This window comes from Hordeum vulgare, chromosome 2H (genome assembly GCF_904849725.1).
Source record: "Hordeum vulgare subsp. vulgare chromosome 2H, MorexV3_pseudomolecules_assembly, whole genome shotgun sequence".
NCBI classification, from domain to species: Eukaryota; Viridiplantae; Streptophyta; class Magnoliopsida; order Poales; family Poaceae; genus Hordeum; species Hordeum vulgare.
Window position 1 is genome coordinate 596,619,156 of NC_058519.1, and position 27,308 is coordinate 596,646,463.

The window sequence follows — 27,308 nt, forward strand, 5'->3', positions numbered from 1 at the left end:
GAACAATACGATCTAGTGCTAGGCTTAGGATTGGGTCTTGTCCACCACATCATTCTCCCAATGATGTGATCCCATTATCAATGACATCCAATGTCCATGATCAGGAAACCATGATCATCTATTGACTAACGAGCTAGCCAACTAGAGTCTTGCTAGGGACACATTGTGATCTATTCATTCACACATGTATTACTGTTTCCTGTCAATACAATTATAGCATGAACGATAGACGATTATCATGAACAAGGAAATATGATAACAACCATTTTATTATTGCCTCTAGGGCATATTTCCAACACTATGCTCGGGTGAATGAGCTGGTGGTGGTGGCGAGGACGGCTCAACAATCCTCCTGGATCTTCCGCGGCCACCACCTCTCCGTGTACCCTTCCCCTTCTTCCCTACCCGACCAGCACCTCTCCCAGTGGGCAATGCCGCCGACGAAGAAGAACCCACGGGTGGTGTCGACAGACTGTCTCCCAAGGCTCTACAGAGAGATAGGGGTGGAAGGGAAGTACCACCCCTCGTGCGGGGCGCCTGGGAAGAACCCGTCGAGCGATCTGGACCAGCGTCCACCATCTTTCCACACCTGCTCACCTGCCATGATAAAGATTAAAAGAAATTAGTACAACATAAAAAAATTGAATAACTGACATGAATAATAAAGTTTAATATATATATATATATAATTTAAGTTGTGAATCTTACAAACTAATAATCATCATCAATAAATGCATCATCATCATCACTATCACGCATGTCTTCATGAATGACGTGCTCGTCGGGTTCAACGGCGTGAAGTTGTGAAAGGCCTTCCTTTAATCGCTGAAGCATTGACAGGTCATCCGCATCAGTAACCTCTACGAGTTCCGGGTCTTCTGGTTCCGGCTCAGGGCTGGAGTCAGATTCATTATCGCTGTCTACTTCCATGTTCTTGGGTGAAGCACGGCGGTTCATGAAACGTTTCTTGGAAAGACGTGTTTCTTGGAAGAATTCTCCATCATATGTGTCTGTGTTAATGTGAGGTTCATAATCCTGTTCATTTGGGAGAGGTGGTCTGACATGTGGCGGCACTTTATAAACAACATACCAACCTTGGAGATTCTTATCCGTTTGGCATGCCCACGGTAGATAGAAAACTTGGGTCGCCTGTTGAGCCGTAATATAGACATCGGGAACATCTAAATGAGTGTTTGGATTGATTTCGACTAGTCCTATACGTTCATGAGTCCTTCTAGTCTTCTTCGGCTGGAACCAATAACATTTGAAGACTACGACGTTCGGTGGGTTTTCACCATAGAATTGAAGTTCATAAATTTATAGATAACACCTTCGCTGATAGCAGAGACACCACAATTTATAGATTTCCGGTCAGGCATAGATAGCTCTTTGCCAAAGGTACGAAAGAGATACCCGTTGATGTTGTATTTCTCAAATGAACGGACCTTATAGTCAAAACCATTAGCGACTTGTCTCAATTCGGCGTCCATAGACTCTGAATTAGCCTGCAAGTTTAATATGAAACGATTGTTGCATTAGCCGCAAGTTAGACCAAGAAATGAAATGGTCCATTATTGATAATTACCGTTTGTTTGAACCAAGAGATGAAACTGGGATAGCCGCCTCATGTCTTTGACAGAAGCTCATACTCTTCGACGGAATCATTTTCGATCACCGCTCCATCCGAGAATTTGGCGACGTAACGGCTGTTTGAAATATCCGGGAATAAGAGCAGTTCAAATGAATTAGAACTTACGGGAAAATGTGCCGAGAACTCACTCAATGTACGGCCGCACTTCTGTTAGGTTGTTGAAGATATACAACTAAATGTTCCGTCATTCTTCGACATCCAACGTTATTGGTTTCGAAGCACCGGCTGGTGCGAGCTTCCCTTTGAATAGGCTGAGGTTGGACCCACCTTTTTAGGGTGTGCATCATTGTGCCGAGGCTTCGAATTATGCAAATGATGATTTTTGGCTTCGTAGTGTGCTGTCACAAAGTTTGCCACCTCCTCAGTAATGAATGCCTCAGCCATCGATGCTTCAATTCTACGCTTATTTTTACATTTAGCTCGAAGGGTCTTCTGCATCCTCTCAGTTGCATAGCACCAACGATCTTGCACGGGCCCACCCAATCTTGCCTCGGTCGGCAGATGTAAAATCAAATGCTGCATTGGATTAAAGAAGCCCGGTGGAAAGATCTTCTCTAACTTGCACAACAACTCCGGTGCAAACTCCTCCATGTCTTCTACCACGCCAGGCGACAATTCGTTTGCACAAAGAACACGGAAGAAATAGCTCAGCTCCGCCAGTACTAGCCATTCATCCTCAGGAATAAAGCCACGTAACATCACCGGCATTACCCGCTCTAGCCATATGTGCCAATCATGACTCTTGAGACCAAAGATTTTTATTTTTTCAAGACTCGCTCCCCTCTTTAGATTCGCTGCATACCCATCGGGGAACATCAAATGCATTTTGACCCACAAGATAATTTCCCTCATAGATGGCCTTCCAAGATTGAACCAGGCCTTTGTCTTCGACCACTTCTGCTTTCCTTTGCCTTCTCGCATGTTTTGTAACGGTCTATGACATAGTGTCTCTTGATCGACTCTAGCCTTAATATTATCCTCTGTTTTCCCATCTATGTCGAACAATGTACCAAAAATAGCCTCTCCCATATTCTTTTCAGTGTGCATCATGTCGATGTTCTGTGGAAGAAGGAGGTCTTTGAAGTAAGGCAGATCGCAGAAGCATGGCTTGTGAGTCTAGGCGTGTGTTGAATTATACCCCTTGAAATACCCTGGACGCTCTGGATCAGGCTCGAGGGCGTTTAACTGATCCAGGATCTGTTGGCCTGTGAACGCAGGTGGTGCCAAGTTTTTGACAACTTTACCTTTGGTAAAGTTCTTCTTGTCTTTTCTAAACTGATGGTCAGGATCCAGGAACTGTCTATGCAAGTCAAAGCAAGAATACTTCCGACCCTCCTGCAACCAATGAAACTGAAGAGCTACCTTGCATTGGGGGCACGGGTACCTTCCATGCACACACCATCCAAAGAATAGCGCATACACTGGCAAGTCATGCATAGAGTACATGTACCACACATGCATTTTGAAGTTTTCTTTTCTAGCGGCATCGTATGTCTTGACCCCATTATCCCAAGCTTCTTCCAATTCATCCTTAAGCGGTTGCAGGTACACATTCATATTCTGCCCCGAATAATTGGGCCCTGGAATTATCAACGTCAGAAATATGTTCTTTCTTTGCATAATCTGCCCGGGGGGGGGGGGAGATTGAGTGGAATGAAAAATACAGGCCAACAACTGTATTGGGTTGCCGTCATGCCGAAGGGATTAAAACCATCTGTGGCGGCGCAGACTCGAGGATTCCTTGGATCTGCCACTTTATCTTGATGCAATCCATCGAAATTTTTCCACGCTTCCCCATCCGATGTGTGTACCATCATCTTATTCCCATTCGCATCTAGTTCGGTTCGTTTGCCCAATTTGTGCCATGTCATCTGTCTCACTGTCTCTTCGACCATGAAAAGACGTTGACGTCTTGGTACGATTGGCATATACCGAACATCACTAACTGCGATTTTGGTGTGCCTCTTCTCACCCATACCGTTTTCTACCACAAGATACCTGCAAGACTCGCAATTGGGACAATAGTCCAAGTGTGCATACTCCTTCCTAAATAAGACACATCCTTTCTCACATGCATCTATCTTCTCATAGGGCATCTTAAGTACACAAAGTATTTTGTCCGGCTGGTACAGGTTTGCAGGCATGACATGGCCTTTGGGTAGGAAGCGTCCAAATAGTGTCATCATCGCGTCGTAGCATTCTCTTCCCAAGTTGAACTAAGCCTTCAGAGCCATTACTTGTGCAATTGCATCCAGGTGACAGAGCTCAATGTGCTCATGGAGAGGACGTTTTGAAGACTCCAACATTTCATAAAAGGCCTTTGCAGATTTCCCCATCTCATCTTCCGAATCCCGAGCATCATCAAAGTCTTGCACCATGTCTTCGATCCCGGTACCATGCTCGTCCATGCGACGACGGACCACCTCAGCTCTTGTGCGTTGTATAGACTCACCATGAAATGTCCACATCGTATAATTAGGCTTAAAAACCCTCCTCTGCAGGTGTTTAATCATTACAACCTCTGTCGTCTTTTTATAGTTGTCGCATCCAGGACAGGGGCAATAGTTTCTTTCCTGGCCATTTGCGAATGGCTTTCACAAATTCCTTTGTTTTTACAAACCATTCTTTCGTCATCTCTTTCTGACTAGGGTGACCGGTATACATCCATGCACGATCACTCATCTTGCCTAGCTACTAAAGACAGAAGAAATATATTTATATATAATTTAGCATTTATATTCATTGGTTAATCAGGTTCGCCATTTTTATTACGTCCAGGTAACCTACACGCTAATAGGTAAAGATATGTCCTAATCCCACCCGAGTATGTCTAGATTGGGTTCGTTTTCCCATGCTCTGCTCCGGATCCAATGCAAAATTTCGGCAGCACCTCCCCGTTGTTCTCCTGATACACGTCTCCGCAATAAACAGAGAGGATGTGCATCCGAAGAACAACAGGGAGGCACTGACGAAATTCTGCATCAGATCCACAGCACAACATACGGGAAAACGAACCCAATCTACACATACTCGGGCTGTCCATGGATAATGTTGGACAATTCGAAAGGATGGCGGTTATAAATATGCAAAGACATGCATATTTATAGATGTCGCCCTTTCAAACGGGAGACGCATACTGGTCACGCATACTGATAAATTAATTTAATTACCTAAATCTAGGAAGTTTCATTCGGAAACCGACCCACAGTAAATGAAGGGGCGAGGAGGAGATGACATGTGTACTGACCCACGAATGCAGGGGCGGAGCTAGTACAACGCACGGGGAGGTCTTCGCACACCAGACCTCACAGCGAAGAGACAACTCCACATGTAAATCCACCCGATCAACACAAATATGCTAATTATGTCATTTTATAGCTAAATGGGATAATTATCTCATTGTTGGGGAAAATAAGGTAATGAGAATAATAAAGAGGAGAAGAAAGAGGAGGAGGAGGAGAAGAAGAAGAAATCAAGAAGAAGGAGAAGGAGGAGAAGAAGGAGAAGGTATTTTTTTTCTTCTTCTTCTCCTCCTCCTCCTCCTCCTCTCATCTTCTCCTCCTCCTCCTCTCCTTTTCTCCTCCTCCTCTCCTCTTCTTCTCCTTTCACGGGAAATTTTGGCATGACATGTCCCAATTCCAAATATCACGTGTCCAAATCACATGTCCACATATGACATGTCCACTTCAAATTTTCATATAATCGGAAGAACAATATAGAACTTGAAGCAAAATGCAAGAGTCTTTTTTCTTCGCAATATTTGGAACTAGTGTTAACCAATTCTGTTTTTCTTTTCTTTAAATAGCCTATATGAAACTTGAAGAAAAATTTGCTACCTAATAAAAATTAACCTAAGTAACTTAACCTAAGAACCTAATAAAAATTAACCTAAGTAACTTAACTAAATTAACCTAAACAACTTAAAGTAAGAACCTAATAGCAACAAGAACCTAATAACAATAACCTAACTAAATTAACCTAAGTAACTTAACTTAACTAAATTACCCTTAGCAAAGAGGCAAAGAGAGGAAAGGAGGGCCGGAGGACTTACAAGGGGCTATTAGGGGAGACGTCAGCGACGAGGTGGAGCTCAGTGGAAATGCCGGCGGCAAGGTGGACCAGGGGCACGGAGAGGAGGCGGCGGTGGTGGAGCAGGGGGTCGCAGGGAAGAGGGGGCGATGGTGGAGCAGGGCACGGAGAGGAGGGGGCGGTGGTGGAGCAGGGGCACTATGGTGGAGGAGGGGGTCGCAGGGAGGAGGAGGGGCGAGCTCCGGCGGCGGGTCGCGGCGAGGAGGGAGGACGAGCTCCGGCGGCGGCGCAGGGAGAGAGTTGGGGGCTGTGGTGAGCCGTTATGGGGGAGAGAGAGGGGGTGGGGTGGGGGTTGACGACGCTAGGTCTAGTTGCCTCTTTGCCGTCTCCCCCGACGGCAAAGTGGTAACAGGCTGACGGCAAAGAGGTGGACCGGTATGGGTTAGAGGGCGGTGTGGGGTGAGTTCTTTGTCGTCTGCGTGCATGTGCTTTGCCGTCAGCTGGCAGACGGCAAAGAAGCAGCAGATGGCAAAGATGATGTTTGCCATGAGCCTGCTCTTTACCGTCAGGTTTTGGGTAGCTGATCGCAAAGAGTGTCTTTGCCATCAGCCAGCAGACGGCAAAGAAGCAGCAGATGGCAAATTCTCTGATTCCAGTAGTGTACAAAGCTACTTAAGTATTCAACAAAAACAAATTAAAAATATTCAATGTATTTCAACGAAAAATATGATCATAAAGTTATAATTCATCATATCCCAACAAAGATTACATCATACGGATCTCAATGATGTAAGGCGCTCACGGAAACTTTGTATTCACAAGGGATAGAGGATGCCATCTAGCTACTGCTATGAACCCTAAGGTCCTAAAGGAACTACTTACACATGGTCATGGACTCAACAAAGTTGACTAAGAACCCTCCCGTGATGGATTCCCCCTCTCGCGGAGTGTTGGAACAACCTCTAGATTGGATCTCCTCGGAACAAAAACTTGCGGCGAGAGAAACAGTTAGGGAAAATTTGTACGTAGGTTTTGTGAAATGTGGGATTTATAGGCAAAAGAATGGGAGTAAAGTAGTGCACAAGGGCCCATGCGGACTAGCCACGCGGGTGCCCGTGATCTAGCCACCTAGTCGCATGGATCCCTTGCCATTTATCCTTTAACTTATGCTATTCCATCACTCTGTCATGTCTACATTTTCATGAAGATGGCAAAACTGGCATGAGTTTAAGGGAACAAAAAAAATAGGTTAGTTCTTTTTTGCCATTCGAAATTTTGTCTTCCTCTGATTACAACTTCATGTTTTTCCAGGGGGAAATATGACTATTCATACATTTTCCATTATTGTTCGTAGCAAAAATTCCAGTAATTTGCCATGTTGTTTTCATACAATTGCCATCACCTAGATATCAAAAAAGTTGTGCAATTGCATTTTTTAAATGAGATAAATTATTATGGTGGTCTCTCTCACATTCAAAGCTTGAATAAAACAAATACAACAAGGATTCGAATTTAAAAGAGGGAAATGACATAAGGATGGTTTGAACTAGAGGTATGAGAGAGAAGTGTGCTAAATTTCCAAATTTACGATAGCTCTAATATGACAAAAGAACACCTTGTGCCAAGTTTGGGAGTGAGTCTTGAAGGTGAACGCCAAAAAGGAACAAGGTGGTTTGAAAGCCAAATAACAGATAATAGTAACATTAATTCAGGATGGCTATAATAAAATAGTGTGGGATTAACATGAACATGTTAAGTTACTGCAATGCAATGGTGGCATGATGTCAATGATGATGCAAAAAAAAACATGCAAATCAGTTAGGGTATTACTCTCGGCTGCTAGACCCTGTTTGGTTCATAAGTCCTAGGATTTTTTTTTGTCCCAACTTATAAGTCCTAAGTCCATAAAAAGTTTCTACCTGTTTGGTTCCTAGGACTTAACATGGACTAAAAGACCATATTAAAACTATAAGTCCTTATAAGTCCCTTCTTAAGAGTCTTATTTCATAAGTCCCAAATGTCCACTTTAAGTCTCTATAAGTCCCTCTCGTTTGGCTTAGATGGGACTTAAAGAGACTTATAAGTTCTAAGTCCCTAATAAGTCCCTGTAACCAAACACCCTCTTACATATAGTTCATTTCCGTGTGTGGATGATAAACTTCGTATCATCATACCTATGTTTCACAGAATTGTATTAAAAGAATAGATTCATCTCAGTCTCGTTTCGGCCAAAAGACGTAGCAATTACTAGCCTTATTTTTTGAATTAATTTGATCTCTGCGTCATGGGCGCAACCTAGAACAATACGCATGTAAAATGGTACTATCACGAGCTAGAGTACAACACAACATAATATTTGAACGAACAAGAAAAACCTTTAACAGCCTTTGGTCATTCCAAGCAAAGGGACGCTCACAACCCCACTAATAACCGCCCCTTATAGTACTTCTTCCGTCCTAAAATAAATGTCTTAACTTTATACTATTTTTAATATAAAGTTGTACTAAGTTTGAGACAATTATTTTAAAACTGGGGGTATTAATTTTTTCCCTTGTTCTTGGCAAAGAAAAAACGTTCGTCTACTTTTTCTTCTTTTTTGGGCGAGGAGTGAAAGCAAGAAGGTGAAACGCAAAAACACAGGAAATGCAAAAGGAGTGATTTCTGGGATAAAAGGAAAAAAGGAAAAGGAAAAAAAGAAAGTTTTCGGCCGTGCCTGTACGTAACGTGCCCAATACTCCAACGTAACAGGCGGAGATGAGCTCGCGCGCGGGCTTTATTCCGCCCTTTTTCCGCCATGGCATGTGATTTTTCCATCACTATTGCTTGGGGTTCAGCATCAATCCATGTCGCCCCAGCGGCCGGGGTGTCGTGCCGCCACGCCACGCGGAATATTCTGTACACCCATCTCAATCTCTCTGCTTCTTCCAATACCGGGAGAATGCAATGTATATACCCCTATATGTGTATAATATTTATTATACCTGACCTGAGCTGTATTTGAATCTGGAAAGTACGGCTGGCGTAGGCGAGCGAGACAGCAGCAGCAGACTTGCGCTTGACTCAAGCGACGTGGCCGCGAGAATCCGACAGCCCCTGAGCCCGACCGACCAGTTCATGATCGCCTCGAGAGCCGCCAGGGTTTACGTGCACCCGTGCATGGATTCGCTGCAGCAAATCCTCGGGGATTATCTACGGTTTTTCTCGAACCAAAATCCAAAATCACGCTTGTTTGCACGCCAGCCACCCCTTACTAATCAGCTGCCGAGCGCTAATCAAAGCATACGTACTACTCGTACCACTCCCTTAATTTGCGAGTGTTAACTGCTAAGTTAGGTGCCACTGGTGTGGTCTGTGTGGATGGCGGCACCCCCGTACGTCCTCGGCGCAAGGACGTTTTAGGACTGAAACAAAGGGGTCACGCAACGCAATCAATCACGTCTATTTTTCTCTCCTTTCTTTTCTTTTCTGGTTGATGAAAGGAAAGGAGGTCACGCCATGCCATGCCATGCGATGCGATGCCATCCGCAGGGCTTCATCGTCTCATCCTTGATGAGGGAGGGAAGCAAAAGGTGATGGGGATTAAAGAAAGAAAGGCGCGGGCGTTAGGACAAGTTAGCTGGCCGTGTTGTACTGTGCTGCTTCTTGCTTGCTTGGCCTCTCCCATCTCATTAAGTTAACCCCTGGCACAAGTTGTTGTCTCCCTCGTCAGTTAGCCCGAGCACGGGATAGTGTTGTGTTGCCCGCAACCACAAGGATCGTCCTCGCACGCCCCCTTTCCCTTTTGCACAGTGCCAAGGACGGCCAGCCGGCTGGCAAGTGGCAGGCCTCGCGCGCGGCCACATTGGCGCCCTGCGCCGCCTGCCACCGCCCCTGCCCGGCATGGCGCCGCGCCGATAAGCGAAGCCGCTGGAGCACGCGGAGACGGCACGGGGCACGGGCAACGCTGGCTCTCGGTCCCGGTGCGGGTTTTGGACGTGCGCGGGCGGCGCTGCCTTCGAGGCTTTCGCTCCGCCCGGTGCCGGAGCTGGAGCCGGAGCGAGACGACGGCGCGCGGGGATCCGTAGCCCCACCGGGGGCCGGGGTCGTGGGGGGTTGACGAGACCGGGCATCAATAACCTTTTATTTTCTCTCTTCTTACTTACAGTAACCAGGGAATCCGCTTTCTCACGCGGCAGCCATCGCTTTCCCTCCCGGTGGCACACCGCAGCTTTCAAGCGATTGTAGACTTGTCGTGGTACTGCAGCACCAGGCAAATCAATCAATGGTTTTCGGTGCTCGCTCCGGCGCCTCTGCTGTCTGTCTGTAGTCTCTACACTCTACAGAACCTGTGGAGCTGCGTAGTTGCATGGCCTCGCCGAATCCTACCGTTGCGTGGCGGAGGGCTAGGGATTATGATCGGAGAGTAAAATGGAATGCAATCGCTGAAATATCGCTCTCCTGGTGTCAAGTCAGGAAAAGTATGAATGTCGCTCTCAATTTGGTTCAAATCTTGGGAGATCGCCCTTTTTACCACTAAACAAAACGATGAAAACATAAAAAGGTAGGGTAAGATAAGATGCTTGTTAATTATACATATTCTTGTCCCCCAAATCAAGCAAGGCGAGCGGAGGAAAAGAGGCTAACTTTATACAGTCTCGCATCCTAATTTTGGTAAAGAGAAAGTGAAGAAAACGCAGCGGGAGGGAACCGGAAACAGAGCTTGGAAAAGAAGAAACGAAAAACAGGGCGGCACCGGACGGAGGAAGACGACGACGACGCCTCACGCCGCCTAGATAGTACTGTAAGTAAGTAAGTAGATTAACGAAAGGAGGTGCATTTCCATGTCTCCGATCGGCCGAATCCAGAAGTAGTGAGAGCCATGCGTGAAGCGACTGAACGGCGGCCGTCGTCCGAGAAGAAGCTTCTGCTGCGGCGGCGACGACGATCAGTACTCCCACAGGAGTGGCTCCTCGAGGCGGAACACGCCGGCGCCGACGATGTCCTCGTCGACGACCCATGACGACGCGCACGGGAGGCCCGACGACGCCTCGTATCTCAGGTCGAGGAGCAGGTCGGGGAGGTCGAACAGGGCGTCTTCCGGGTCCGGGACCGGCTCGGCGTGCGGCGGCGGCGGGGGCGGCGGCGGCGAGGCGGCGCTGGCGTCGGAGCCGCTGTCGGGGCTCTTGGCATTGGCGGTGGCGCCGCAGGGGAAGTCGGCGGAGGCGGCGAGTATGGCGGCCGCCTGGACGTCCTTGGGCGCGGCGCTGGCCGGGCGGGGCAGCAGGTGCGCGAGGTCCGGGAAGTTGAGGTGCGCGGTGCGGCCCTTGATGGCGAGCGTGGCCACGTCGTGCGCGCGCGCGGCCATCTCGGCGGTGGCGAAGGTGCCGAGCCAGATGCGCGACTTCTTGCGGGGCTCCCTGATCTCGGACACCCACTTGCCCCAGCTCCGCATGCGCACGCCGTGGTAGGTCGGGTGCCGGCTGTCCTTGCGCGGCCGCTTGTTGGCCGCGACAGAGGATGAAGACGACGACGAGGACGAGGAGGACGTGGCCGTCGGGGACGTCGGCTCGGCGATGTCGTCCATGGCTCTGCGGCGGTGGTGGTGGAGGAGTAGGTAGGCAGGGCAGGGGAGAGTGGTCGAGTGCCGAGTGGAGGTTGGAGGGGGAATAGCGGGGTTTTATGGTGCGGCCGCGCAGGGGGGGCGACGTGGCACGGCGCCGAGAAAATTGCGGGGAAAAACAATGGCAAGCGCTGAAATTTGAACCATCCCATGGTACTGTATGTGGCAAGGAAAGATCTTTCGCCTCGCCCGGCTGGAGAGCACAGGGTTTGCCTGGACAAGACAGCTTACTTCACACACGTCCGGGATTGTTCTTTTTGAGAAGCGTTCTCTGAACCGGCCCAGCTCGACTTCACACCCGGTAGTGCTTAAATGTAAAATGCGATGGATTCAGTCCGGCTCAGTGTGGATGAGATTTTCTATAACATTGCCAAACACAATACAGTATCAAATGCCGTTAAATTCCGTGATCCTAGTACTCATTTGCTTGCTGGACTTGCGACTGAAGTGGTTTATATATAGCTTAAAAACACAAACTCTTTGCTTACTGCGCGGTAGCAAAGCTCAAACATGTTCCAAGTGGAAGACCCACTTGTGTCCATACATCTCATCTCACATACTGCTCGAAATCAACTTAATTTCTTCACAAGGCAATATGTGTAGGCAAAGCAAATGGTTAAAACCGCAATTTTTTGTAGAGAGATAATAGCTTTGTGAGATCGGTCCTAAAGAATTGAGAAAACGCACTCGGATATACACAATGCTATTTTGTCAAAAAAAAATTGTATATGCATCGTATCACCGCATGCCCAAGCGGCCCACCTGTTCCGCAAAAGCTCACATAAATGGCGTGACGACGGGCTTGCCTACGAAATCTGATCTTTTGCAATTGAACGCTCGTCGATCAAATATGTTGGGAGACGGTTCGTTGTTGCCTCTATGACCCTAAGTCACAAAAGTACACGCTAATGGCTTATCTATAGGCTGGCATGACTATGACTTTGTATTATGCGACAACATTTGCCGACGAAATAAGTTCGAGAACGGTTCGTGGTTGGAATTATGAGGCATGCCGCTTTGTTCAAAAGCTAGTTGGGAGTGATCAATACATACCTTATGAAGTGATAACTACACTATACCACTTAGGAGGGGGGGGGGAATAAAAACTTGTCAACCATGTACCTTGTCCTTATATTAAACTTTAAAAAGTCGACCTTCCAACTATTACTATGCATAAACGAGTATGACACATCTACATTATGATGTATGATTCTTTTGTGAAATGTTTTAATATTTAACCAAATTTCATATGCATGAAAAAACAACATATGTTTAATGTGAAGAACAATGTCATTGACAACACCCCATAAGCCCATTGAAAGTGTGTCTAACCCCTAATGGTGTTTGGTATTGATGACACACAATTATAGACACCAATGTGTTTGCTAATTGGATAACCATGTTCGAAGGGATTGAAACTCGTCAGGTTGAACCCACTACAACACACACCTACCACTGAAGAAATATCAAAGTACTTGGCCAATGCAATTCAATAGATGAGATAGATTTACGAAGCTATGATGATGATGCAAATAAAAATCATAAAACTCAGAGAAGACTCGAATATTTTTCATGAATAATATGGACATAAATCCAAAATTCATCGGATCCCAACAAACACACCATACAAAAGAATTACATCACATAGATCAAAGCGAAGATGCGATGATCATTGTATTAAAGATCAAGACAGAGAGAGAGATAGCCATCTAGATACTAACTACGGACCCAGAGGTGTATGGTGAAATACTCACACATCATCCGAGGGCACCAAGGTTGATAAAGAGACCGTCCGTGATCGACCCCCCTCCGACATGGTGCTGAAAAGGAGCTCCAGATGGGATCGCCGTGGAACAGAGACTTGCGGCGACGTAAAAGGGCTTGCGTATGATATTTAGGGTTTCTGGAATATTTATGAATTTATAAGCGAGAGAATAAGGCAAGAGGGGCCGTAGGGAAGCGCCAAGGCATCACGGCGTGGCCACCCCCCTAGCGCGCGCCCTGTTGCCTTGGCGGCCCCACGTGTGGCTTCAGGTTTCCTCCCGGAGCTCCCAGGTCTTGTTTTGGTTCAAAAAATCATAAAAAAAGTTTCTTGGCAATTAGACTTCGTTTGGTACTAAAAAACTAAAAAGCAAAAAACACGCAAAAACAACAACTCGCACTGGGCACTGGGTTAATAGGTTAGTGCTAAAAAATAATATAAATTGGTGAATTATGACCCAAAAAGTATCCTAGGATGATAATATAACGACATGGAACAATAAAAAATTATATATATCTTGGAGACGTATCAAGCTTCCCCAAGCTTAATTCATGCTCGTCCTCGAGTAGGTAATGATAAAAACATATTTTTTGATGTGACATGCTATATAATATGTAATGTTTTGCATGTATGCTCATTAAGAAATGATGAATCAACAAACATCAACATAGTAACAATTATAAGCATAAGCAAGAAAATCACCAATCTTTCAAAGTATATGATCCTAAAAGAATGTTTACCCCCATTACTCTTTCATATTAGCAAAGCATGGCTCCATCTTCACGACATTAATATAAATGTTAAGCACCACGGTGTCCAAGTCAGGTGATTTGTTCATACTTTTCAAAGTGAATCAACTTTTTTAATACATGAGCGTGAACCATGGACATAGCATAAGATGGAATTGAATATGGTGGTAGGTATCAAAGGGGTAAAAATGGAGAAGATAGTCTCATATCAACTAGGCATACCAACGGGCTATGAAGATGCCCATCGGTAGATGTTAATGCGCGGAGTAGGGATTGCCATGCAAATGATGCACTAGATCTATAAGTGTATAAAATCTCAAATAAATCTAAGTGGGGTGTGCATGAAACTTGCTTGCTCATGAAGACCTCGGGCATTTGAGGAAGTCTATCATCAGAATATGCAAGCCAAGTATATAATAATGATAATATGATTCCCACTAGCATATGAAATGACATATCATGAGACTCTCTATATGAGGAAAATGGTACCACTTTGAGGCACAAGTGTGGTAAACGATAGTAGCAAAGTGCCTTCTCTCTTTCATATCAGTCATTTTTTCATCTCTTTTTTATGTTGGGCTCATTTGGCCTCCCACGTTTTTAATTTTCGTCCAGTGTATCTTCCTGACTTGTGAGGGAATCATAGTCTCCATGATACTTTCCTAAGTGGGACAATGCTCTAATAATGATGATCATCACACTTTTATTAACTTACAACTCATGAAAGCTCGATATGAAGAACTATGACTCAATATGAATGCCTATGGCAGTGTACGAGGATGTGCAATGATCTAGCATGACATGTATCAGCAATGTAATGAATGTTATCTTTTCCACAAATGCTATGTGAGCTCTATATGATCATGCAAAGCAATATGATGATGAATGAACTAGTCATATGATGTAACTATGGAATTTGCATGGCAATATATATCGGAACGACTATGTAAATGCCATGATTGGTAGGTATGGTGGCTGTTATGAGGAAGATAAAGGAAGGTTTACGTGTGACAGAGCATATCACGCCATGGGGTTTGGATGCACCAGCGAAGTTTGCACGGATCCTCGAGGTGATAATGGCAATGCACGGTACCAAGAGGCTAGCAAAATATGAGGATGTGATATTGTGTATGTCCATGGTTTCACATTAGTCATGGATAACTAATATACTTATTGCAAATTTTTATTAGTTTCATCACAAATCAAAGAACTATTCGCACGCCCCAAGTGAGAGGGTTGGGAAGAGTTAACCATGCGTGACTTCGACTCGAAACAACACTAGGATTTTAATGAGGAATAGAAATGCTTGCACATCCCCGCCATGCCCTTTTAATATTTATAGAAACAAGGAATTAACACCTCGTAATACAGCTACTTCTACGAATCAATAATTATGCACTCAAACCTTTTTCATATTACCACATCAATATCATCAACCCACAATTTCTCTTTATGTGCTACATGATGGTTTTGATTATCATTCATTGAATACCTATTTTTGGACTAGCTTTATGACCCATGAAAATTACCGCTATTGTTTATTAACTCTTAGAAAAATATAAGTGAGGAACGAGAGTTCATATATTTCTATAAAATCTACATGCCACCATGCTCAAAAAGATATAAGTGAAGTGCTAGAGCAACTATATAGCTCAAAAGATATAAGTGAAGCACAAAGAGTATTCTAACAAATCATGATAAATGTGTACCTCTCTCAGGTCGGTGTGTCCAGCAAAAAATAATTGTGGCAAACTAAAAATAAAAGGCAAACTAAAGAAAATGAAGGTCCAAGCAAAACTCATATCATGTGATGAATAAAAATGTAGCTTCAAGTGACATACCGATGGATTGATACGAAAGAGGGGATGCCTTCCAGGGAATCCCCAAGGTTAGACGCTTGAGTCTTCCTAGAATATTACCTTGGGGCGTGTTGGGTTCTACCGTAGGTGCATCACATGCAAATTAAAATGTCCCTCTGCGCAGAACATCCAAGAACATGCTACGGAGATGGATCATAGATTTGTACCACTAGACATGCAATGTCGTGCAGCGGAAGTAGAGTTGGGGCAGCATGTGTGCGTGGCATGTCTCCTCCCCGTCCGATGTCCCTTGATAAGCCGGTCGCCGGATCCACTCCTTCGAACAGTCGGTCTCCAGATCCCACGTACAGGTTCACCGGAGCGGCGCAAGTGCACTCCCTCTAACTGTATCCACGTGTGCAGGAGGAACACCGTGAGGTAGACTGCTACGTACGGATCACACAATCGGTAGCGACGAGTGGAGGTGTCTAGTGGCAACACATGCAAAGCCCTAATGATGGTGCTAAAGCGATCAACCGAATAAGTGTGTCGCACCTCCATTATATGTAGGCATCCCGCGCGGGCTCAACTCTTGGGCCTCGCAAGGATCCTAAATACTATGGGTGTGTTTGGTTCGGGAACGAAGTGGAACGGAATGTCATGGTTCCATTCTAGTGGAATGGGTCGGTTCCGTCCTTGTGTTTGGTAGTAGCGACTTAAAAGAACGGGATGGTTACATTTTGATGTTTGGTTGGAGGGATGGAATGGAATGGATTTGTTCATCTTCCTCTACTGCATCTCGTCGTCGCCATCACTACACGCCATGGGAGAGTAGAGATGATGGGGATGCGGCCGCTGCTGCCGACGAGGAGAGGAGGGACCGGCCGGCAAGGAAAGGAGGGACCGGCTGGCGGGGAGAGGAGGGACCGGCCACTGCTGCCGGCGAGGAGAGGAGGGACCAGCCGGCGAAGAGAGGAGGGACCGGCCGTTGCTGCCGGCGGGGAGAGGACGGACCGGCCGTCAGGGAGAGGAGGGACCGACAGGCGGGGGTGGTAGGAACCGGCCGCCGGTGGAGGAGGGACCGGCCGCTGCTGCCGGCGAGGAGAAGAGGGACCGGTCGCTGCTGCCGGCGAGGAGAGGACGGACCGACCGTCAGGGAGAGGAGGGACCGACGGGCGGGGGTGGTAGGAACCGGCCGCCGGTGAGAGAGAGACGAGACGAGAGGGAGGGAGAGAGACGAGAGAAGGAGCAGTTCTGCGTGGTTCCTCCGATTTGGAGGAATGAGTTGGTTCCGCATATCAGGGGAATATTCCCTTCCCTGGAATCAAGGCATTCCGGTTCTCCTCCCAACCAAACACTAGAACGAGGATGAGGAACGGGTCGGACCCGTTCCATTCCACCCCATGACACGAACTGAACACACCCTATGTGTTCCTTCCCTTAAGCGTGCGACCCCTTAGGTTCTACTTCACTTGGTCGCAAGTCAGATCATATCTGACTCGGTCAATTAATAGCGGCCTCTAGCAAAGCGTGCCAACTCCAAATGTCCGATGAAGTTGGTTAGGCGAACCTCTACATCATACTTTTGTTACCTTTGCCATACGATATATGTTGTCATGAACAAGGCGACATGGTTGTCCTTGTTGCAGCACGACCTCTTTCTCATTCTGGTGAATCCGACTAACACTTAGGATTGTCTCATACATCGCATGTCCATGCTTGTTTAGGTCGGGTCACTAGAGGGGCCAGGAGTTTATCTCTCGCGATCGGAGAGGCAAATCCCATCTTGCTCAACCATGTCTCGCAACATGGGTCTGGACAAGCCCGAAACCTACCTTTGTAACTACCCACTCACGGAGTAGCGTTTATTGGCCCAAAGCAAGTCTCTCACCATCCCAAGTACATGCGCGAGCTCAGGTCTTAGGACATAGAACGTATGTTGTACTAGAGACTCACACACGACCTATCGTTCTGTCTCATAGTTGAGTTTGTCCAACTCAGACCTTATCACGACTCGGGTCCGACTACGTCGAATCCGACCAGATCTTTCTGAGTCCATATTATCTGGCTAGTATCCAATGCTACATGGTTAGTGAGACCGAACCATCTACGTGTCATATGCTAATATGAATGGTTGTGCGTCCACACAACCCTTTTGATTAGGGACCATTTAGGACAGTCATCATACAATGCATAGTCTCGCAAACAAGTCACGTAATTGTCGATACACATTAGTGACAATGTCGAAGGACTATATTTATTCATAAATATATATGAAATATCATCATACACGATTGCCTCTAGAGCATATCTCCAACAGTCTCCCACTTGCAGTAGAGTCAATCGAATAGAGATCGAATGCCCATAGCTCTAACGTGCCCCTCATGCTTGGGTTGTGAAAGCGGCTTAGTCAACGAAACTACAACATTTGCATCCATGTGAATCTTGCATAAATTAGTATCACCATTATTCACGAGCTTTCGTATCAAGTGATATTTTATGTCTATGTGCCTGGTCTTGTGGTGTTGTCTCGGCTCCTTGGCATGTGCGATGGCACCTGAATTATGGCAATAAAGGTCCAACGGTTTTGACCAGCGCGGGAACACACCAAGATCCTCGAGGAACTTCCGAATCCAAACACCTTCCTTTGCTGCTTCAGCCGCAATGTATTCGACCTCTATTGTGGAGTCGGTCACTCATACGTCTCCAACATATCTACTTCTACAAACTCTTTTGCCCTTGTTTTGGACTCTAATTTGCATGATTTGAATGGAACTAACCCGGATTGACGTTGTTTTCAGCACAATTGCCTTGTGATATGTCCCAAATGTATCTATAATTTCTGCTTGTTCCATGATCTTTTGGGTGACATTGTTATATGTTTTGCTACACTTTATATCATTTTACACATATTTGGACTAACCTACTAACTTAGTGCACCCAATGCTAGTTTTTGTCTGCTGATGTCTTTTTGCACGGGCTTTTACCCAATTTTCCGAAGTCCCAAAAATCCAGAGAAAAATATATAAAAAATCAACGTAATGGAAGCTTACAGATCACCGAAGATGAGCCAAAGAGGGGCCAGGGGCCGTCCAGGCGACCTCCTGGCGCGGCCTACCCCCTGGCCGCGCCCACAGGCCGCCTCGGTGGGTCCCACATCTTTTGACGCCCTCCTTTGGCCTATATTTACTCCTTTGAGAGAAAACCCTTCCATCAGATCCAGAATCATGAATTTCTCCATCCTTACGCCGCCGCGGCGCTTCCGAGATCGGGAGCGTCACGAGACCTCTTCCCGGCACCCTGCCAGAGGGAGGATTGACCTTCGGGAGCTTCTCCACCGTCATGAACGCTTCCCGGACGTGTCGTGAGTAGTCCTCCTTGGACCATGATTCCATGACCAGTAGCTATGTGATGTCTTCTCTCCAATCTTGTGCTTCCATGATTAGCCCTTGTGAGCTGCCCTACATGATCAAGGCATCTATGTAATTCTCTTGCTATTGCTATGCTCGGTTTGTTGGGATCCGATGGATTATGAGATTATGTTCAGATTGTTATGAGTTATATATTTGATTATACTTTTATATTATGTTCCTTAGTGATTCATGCATGTTCTCCATTGCTATTTATTGCTTTGGCCGAGTAGTAGATTGTAACTCTAAGAGGGAGCGTTATGCATGATTGTGGGTTCATGCCCCTCGATGTCTATCTTGAGTGATAGAAACATGAGACTAGGGGATGTGATGTTGCCACGAGGGAGAAAACAACGGTGCTTGTGACCAGGTTGCAAGGATTGTTTACCTTACGCATAGTTCGTTAGTGAAGTTGTCCGTTGCTCTGAGTTTACTCTTTGGGTGGGGCTCGCAACTTAATACCAGCGAGATGTTCTAGATAGATATCTCAAGGTGGATGATTAGTAAGTAGATGCTGATGAATGAAGGGTCTACTTGTCTAGGCGTACTGCGCATTACTATTGAACCTCTAACTATCAAGTAGCATAATTAGCATTGCGGTGCGTTCATAATTCTGCCAATTGCCCAACTTTAATTTGTTTACCCAAGCATAGTTGTTTATCGTCTTTTGGGAGAGATACATCACTAGTGAACATCATGTGACTCTGGTCCATATCACCACCATTGTTTACACCTCCATCATTTACTGCTTTCATTTACTTTTCCATTGCAATCACTATCACTTTTCCCGCTTGTGTTTCGATCCATTGCAAACTACAAGGCCGGAGAGATTGACAACCTCTCTGTACTCGTTGGGAGCAAAGTTATTTGTTGTGTGTGCAGGTCCACGTCTTCTGCTAGCCAGGACAACAAACACCTACTTGTTGATCCTAGGAGTCCTCCTGGTTCGATAAACCTTACGGTCTCTGTCTAAGGGAAAACTTGCTGCTGACTACATCTCCACCTTCCACTTGGGGTAACCAACGAGGAGCGAGAAGTATATACATCATCTCGTCATCACCTTGGTGTTATTTTTGTGCAGAAATAGAATTTCTCGGATTGACCTGAAAATTTACGAAGAACGTCTCTAGAATTAATAAAAAATACTAGTGAAAGAATCTACTAGAGAGGGGCCACCCCGTGGCCAGAAGCCTCCACGGCGGCCCCTGGCATGTGGGGCCTGATATGTCTCCAACATATTTATAATTTTTGATGGTTCCATGCTATTATCTTGTCAAACTTTGGATGTTTTGTATGCATTTTATATCTTTTTTGGGACTAACTTATTGACTCAGTGCCAAGTGCCAGTTCCAGTTTTTTCAGTGTTTTTGACCTTTTTCAGAGGAGAATATCAAACGGAGTCCAAACGGAATAAAACCTCTGAAAAGATTTTTTTCCGGAACAAAAGATACGCAAGAAGCTTGAGAACCAAGGCAGAGGGCACCAGGGGAGGCCACAAGCCCCCTAGCCGCGGCCTGGGGGGGCGCGCCTAGCAGGCTTGTGCCCCCCCTGTGGCTCCTCTGCCCTACTTCTTCCACCTATAAATCCCCAAAAAAATCCAAAACCACGGGAGAGAGCCACGAAAATACTTTTCCGCCGGCGCAAGCTTCTGTCTCCGCAAGATCCCATCTGGGGCATGTTCTGGTGCCCTGCCGGAGGGGGGATTCGGACACGGAGGGCTTCTTCATCAACACCATTGCCTCTCCTATGATGCGTGAGTAGTTCACCATAGACCTTCGAGTCCATAGCTAGTAGCTAGATGGCTTCTTCTCTCTCTTGGTTCTTCAATACAAAGTTCTCCATGATCTTCATGGAGATCTATCCGATGTAATCATCTTTTGCGGTGTGTTTGTCGATATCCGATGAATTGTGGATTTATGATCAGATTATCTATGAATCTTATTTGAGTTTCTTCTGATCTCTTATATGCATGATTTCATATCCTTGTAATTCTCTTCGAGTTGTGGGTTTTGTTTGGCCAACTTGATCTATGATTCTTGCAATGGGAGAAGTGCTTGGTTTTGGGTTCATACCGTGCGGTGACCTCACCCAGTGACAGAAGGGGTAGCTAGGCACGCATCATGTTGTTGCCATCAAGGGTAAAAAGATGGGGTTTATATCTATTGCATGAATTTATCCCTCTACATCATGTCATCTTGCTTAAGGCGTTACTCTATTTGTCATGAACTCAATACACTAGATGCATGCTGGATAGCGGTCGATGTGTGGAGTAATAGTAGTAGATGCACAAAGTATCGGTCTACCTGTCTCGGACGTGATGCCTATATGTATGATCATTGCCTTAGATATCGTCATGACTTTGTGCGGTTCTATCAATTGCTCGACAATAATTCGTTCACCCACCGTAATATTTGCTATCATGAGAGAAGCCTCTAGTGAACACTATGGCCCGTGGATCTACTTCACATCATATTTTCAGCCCTACACTTTTACTTTGTTGCACTTTCCGCCTTCAAATCTCACCTTGCAATCAATCGTGAAGGGATTGACAACCCCTTTGTAGCATTGGGTGCAAGTTTGCTGTTTTTGCGCAGCTACTTTGGAGACTTGGCTTGATACTCCTACTGGATTGATACTTTGGTTCTCAAACTGAGGGAAATACTTACTGCTACTGTGCTGCATCACCCTTTCCTCTTCAAGGGAAAAACCAACGCAAGCTCAAGAGGTAGCAGGGCCCCTGTAGCTCCACCGACCTCGTTTCCCCTCCTCTATATTCCTATCCGGGGAGAAACAAGTCAGAGAGAAAAGTTCATCGTGTTTTACGATATGGAGCTGCCGCCACCTCATGTTCTTCCTCAGGAGGGAGATCCGGAGTGTGATTTGGGCTCCGGAGAGGGGAAATCGACGTCGTCCTCATCACCAAACATCCTTCATCACCAACTTCATGATTCTCTCCATCATTCGTGAGTAATTTGATCGTAGGCTTGCTTGACGGTGATGGGTTGGATGAGATCTATCATGTAATCGAGTTAGTTTTGTTAGGGTTTGATCCTAGTATCCATTATGTTCTGAGATTGATGTTGCCTTGACTTTGCTATGCTTAATGCTTGTCACTACGGCCCGAGTGCCATGATTTCAGATCTAAACCTATTATGTTTTCATGAATATATATATGTGTGTTCTTGATCCTATCTTGCAAGTTGTAGACACCTATTACGAGTTATGATCCGCATCCCCCAGGGTGACAATAACTAGGATTCTTTCCGGTGATTACCGTAGTTTGAGGAGTTCATGTATTCACTAAGTGCTAATGCTTTGGTCCGGTTCTCTATCAAAAGGAGGCCTTAATATCCCTTAGTTTCCATTAGGACACCGATGCCATTGGAGGGTAGGACAAAAGATGTCATGCAAGTTCTTTTACTTAAGCACGTATGACTATATATGGAATACATGCCTACATTACATTGATGAATTGGAGGTAGTTCTGTATCACCCTATGTTATGACTGTTGCATGATGAGTGCCATCTGGCATAATTATCCATCACTGATCCATTGCCTACGAGCTTTCCACATATTGATCTTTTCTAAGTTACTTTTCCGTTGCTATTGTTACGATCACTACAAAACTGCTACGGTTACGTTTGCCACTGTTACCGTTACTTCCATACTACTTTGCTACTAAATACTTTGTTGCAGATATTAAGTCTTTCAGGTGTGGTTGAATTTACAACTCATCTACTAATACTCGAGAATATTCTTTGGCGCCCCTAGAATCGAATCAATAATTTTGGGTTGAATACTCTACCCTCGAAAACTGTTGTGATCCCCTATGCTTATGGGTTATCAAGACCTTTTTCTAGTGTCGTAGTCCGGGAGCATATCTTTATTCTTTGAGTCACTTGGTATTTGTATTTGTTGATCACTATGAAGAATATGAAAGACGCTAAAACTAAGATATACCCCTCAACTATGAGGGCGGGTAAGGAACTGCCATCTAGCTCTGCACTTGATTCACCGTCTGTTATGAGTAAATTTGCGACACCACCACCTGCTACCGAAGCTCATATCTCACAAGTAATTCATGATGCTACTTCTGCTATGCATGATGCTTATGATGATACTTTGCTTGATACCACTGTGCCACTTGGTGAATTTCTTGATGAACAAATTGCTAGAGTGAATGCTAAAATTGATAATATTGTTGAATTTGATGAAACTGAATACTACGATTCACCTGGTAGACCTAGCTCTCCTAGATATGAATTGCCTAATATACCCGAGGGTTATGTTATGGAAGGAGAAGTAGCTAGGGACTTTCTTGCTTGTAAGGATAGAGATGATCTTAAGAAATTGCTATGCAAGTGGAAGGTAAAAATCTTTGAATGCTAGAATGCAATATGATCCCATGTTTGCTACTTCACCTATCTGTGTTACTGATAAGGATTATGAATCCTCGGCCGATCCTGAGTTAATTACTTCGGTAGAATCTGGTCCTTTTTATGGTTATGAATCTGAAACTGTTGTCGCACACCTTACTAAATTGAATGATATAGCCACCTTATTTACTCATGAGGAAAAAAATCATTAGTACTTTATTCTCAAGTTGTTTACGTTCTCATTAAAGGGCGATGCTAAGATATGGTTTAATTCTCTTGCTCCTGGTTGTGTGCGTAGTCCCCAGGATATAATTTACTACTTCTTTAAAAATATTTCCCTCCCATAAGAAACAAGCTGCCTTGCAGGAAATATTTAACTTTGTGCAAATTGAAGAATAGAGTCTCCCACAAGCTTGGGGGAGGCTACTCCAATTACTTAATGCTTTGCTTGATCACCCTCTGAAGAAAAATGAAATACTTGATATCTTCTATAATGGACTAACCAATGCTTATAAGGACCACCTAGATAGTTGTGCTGGTAGTGTTGTCAGGGAACGGACTGTTGAACAAGCTGAACTACTATTGAATAATATATTGAGCAATGATAATGATTGGACTATTCCCGAACCACCTCCAAAACCAACTCCGAAGAAAAGAGGTATTCTATTCCTCAGTCGTGAAGATATGCAAGAGGCAAAGAAATCTATGAGAGAAAAAGGTATTAAAGCTGAAGATGTTTAGAATCTACCACATATTGAAGAAATACATGGTCTTGATAACCCGACACAGGTAGTAGATGTACATTCTCTTCGTAGATTTGATGAAGGTGACATTCCCTACAATAAATTTGCTAGCCAATGCTTGGATGAATTTGATAACTCTGTTGTTAAACAAGAAAATTTCAATGCTTATGTTAGTAGACAATTGAAGCATAATTCTTACATGCTTGATCGCTTGGGTGATTATATGAGTAGAACTGTCAATGACCTAAGGCTTATTAGTAAACATGCTTCCATGGTAACTACTCAAGTAGAACAGGTACTTAAGGCACAAAATGATTTTCTCAATGAGATGATTGTTGGAATTATGCCCTAGAGGCAATAATAAATATAGTTATTATTACAATTCCTGTATCAAGATAATCGTTTATTATCCATGCTATAATTGTATTGAATGAAGACTCATTTACATGTGTGGATACATAGACAAAACACCGTCCCTAGCAAGCCTCTAGTTGGCTAGCCTGTTGATCAAAGATAGTCAGTGTCTTTTGATTATGAACAAGGTGTTGTTGCTTGATAACTGGATCACGTCATTAGGAGAATCCACACATGAGATCATAGCATGTTGATGGACTAGACCCAAACTAATAGACGTAGCATGTTGATCGTGTCATTTTGTTGCTACTGTTTTCTGCGTGTCAAGTATTTATTCCTATGACCATGAGATCATATAACTCACTGACACCGGAGGAATGCTTTGTGTGTATCAAACGTCGCAACCTAACTGGGTGACTATAAAGATGCTCTACGGGTATCTCAGAAGGTGTTAGTTGAGTTAGTATGGATCGAGACTGGGATTTGTCACTCCGTGTGACGGAGAGGTATCTTGGGGCCCACTCGGTAATACAACATCACACACAAGCCTTGCAAGCAATGTAACTTAGTGTAAGTTGCGGGATCTTGTATTACGGAACGAGTAAAGAGACTTGCCGGTAAACGAGATTGAAATAGGTATACGGATACTGACGATCGAATCTCGGGCAAGTAACATACCGAAGGACAAAGGGAATGACATACGGGATTATATGAATCCTTGGCACTGAGGTTCAAACGATAAGATCTTCATAGAATATGTAAGATCCAATATGGGCATCCAGGTCCCGCTATTGGATATTGACCGAGGAGTCTCTCGGGTCATGTCTACATAGTTCTCGAACCCGCAGGGTCTGCACACTTAAGGTTCGACGTTGTTTTATGCGTATTTGTGTTATATGGTTGGTTACTGAATATTGTTCGGAGTCCCGGATGAGATCACGGACGTCACGAGGGTTTCTGGAATGGTCCGAAAACGAAGATTGATATATAGGATGACCTCATTTGATTACCGGAAGGTTTTCGGAGTTACCGGGAATGTACCGAATGACGAATGGGTTCCGGGTGTTCACCGCGGGGGGGGGGGGGGGGGGGGCAACCCACCCTGGGGAAGCCCATAGGCCTTGGGGGTGGTGCACCAGCCCTTAGTGGGCTGGTGGGACAGCCCAAGAAGGCCCTATGCGCCATAGGAAGAAAATCAAAGAGAAAAGAAAAAAAAGAGAGGAGGTGGGAAAAGGGGGAAGGACTCCTCCTTCCAAACCTAGTTGGACTCGGTTTGGAAGGGGAGGGTTGCCCCCCTTGGCTCGGCCAAAGTCCTTGGGGATCCTTGGACCCCAAGGCAAGGCTCCCCCTCTTCCCCCTATATATACGGAGGTTTTAGGGCTGATTTGACACAACTTTGCCACGGCAGCCCGACCACATATCTCCACGGTTTTACCTCTAGATCGCGTTTCTGCGGAGCTCGGGCAGAGCCCTGCAGAGATAAGATCATCACCAACCTCCGGAGCGCCGTCACGCTGCCGGAGAACTCATCTACCTCTCCGTCTCTCTTGCTGGATCAAGAAGGCCGAGATCATCGTCGAGCTATACGTGTGTTGAACGCGGAGGTGTCGTACGTTCGGCACTAGATCGTGGGACCGATTGCGGGACGGTTCGCGGGGCGGATCGAGGAACGTGAGGACGTTCCACTACATCAACCGCGTTTCTTAACGCTTCTGCTGTACGGTCTACAAGGGTACGTAGATCGAATATCCCCTCTCGTAGATGGACATCACCATGATAGGTCTTCGTGCGCGTAGGAAATTTTTTGTTTCCCAGGCGACGTTCCGCAATAATGGCATCATGAGCTAGGTTCATGCGTAGATGTCTTCTCAAGTAGAACACAAAAGTTTTTGTGGGCGGTGATGTGCGTTTTGCTGCCCTCAGTCTTTTCTTGATTCCGCGGTTTTTTTGGATTGAAGCGGCTTGGACCGACATTACTCGTACGCTTACGAGAGACTGGTTTCATCGCTACGAGTAACTCCATTGCTCAAAGATGACTGGCAAGTGTCAGTTTCTCCAACTTTAGTTGAATTGGATTTGACCAAGGAGGTCCTTGGATGAGGTTAAATAGCAACTCATATATCTCCGTTGTGGTGTTTGCGTAAGTAAGATGCGATCCTACTAGATACCCATGGTCACCACGTAAAACATGCAACAACAAAATTAGAGGACGTCTAACTTGTTTTTGCAGGGTATGCTTGTGATGTGATATGGCCAATGATGTGATGTGATATATTGGATGTATGAGATGATCATGTTGTAATAGATAATATCAACTTGCACGTTGATGGTACTGCAACTGGCAGGAGCCATAGGGTTGTATTTATACTAACGTTTGTGCTTGCATATGCGTTTACTATTTTGCTAGGATGTAGCTTTAGTAGAATAGCATGAGTAGCACGACAACCCCGATGGCGACACGTTGATGGAGATCATGGTGTGGCGCCAGTGACAAGAAGATCGTGCCGGTGCTTTGGTGATGGAGATCAAGGAGCACGTGATGATGGCCATATCATGTCACTTATGAATTGCATGTGATGTTAATCCTTTTATGCACCTTATTTTGCTTAGAACGACGATAGCATTATGAGGTGATCTCTCACTAAAATTTCAAGACGAAATTGTGTTCTCCCCGACTGTGCAACGTTGCTACAGTTCGTCGTTTCGAGACACCACGTGATGATCGGGTGTGATAGACTCAAAATTCACATACAACGGGTGCAAAACAGTTGCGCACGCGGAACACTCGGGTTAAGCTTGACGAGCCTAGCATGTGCAGACATGGCCTCGGAACAC

General features: G+C 45.3%; 1 protein-coding gene across 1 annotated transcript; it reads right to left on the reverse strand.

Moving 5' to 3' along the window:
• Positions 1–10,221: 10,221 nt before the first annotated feature.
• LOC123430693 (ethylene-responsive transcription factor ERF039-like) lies at positions 10,222–11,331 on the reverse strand. The gene has a single exon (XM_045114540.1). It carries the CDS (start codon positions 11,241–11,243, stop codon positions 10,605–10,607), a length of 639 nt encoding a protein of 212 aa, XP_044970475.1. The 5' UTR covers positions 11,244–11,331; the 3' UTR covers positions 10,222–10,604.
• Between the last annotated feature and the right edge of the window lie 15,977 nt (positions 11,332–27,308).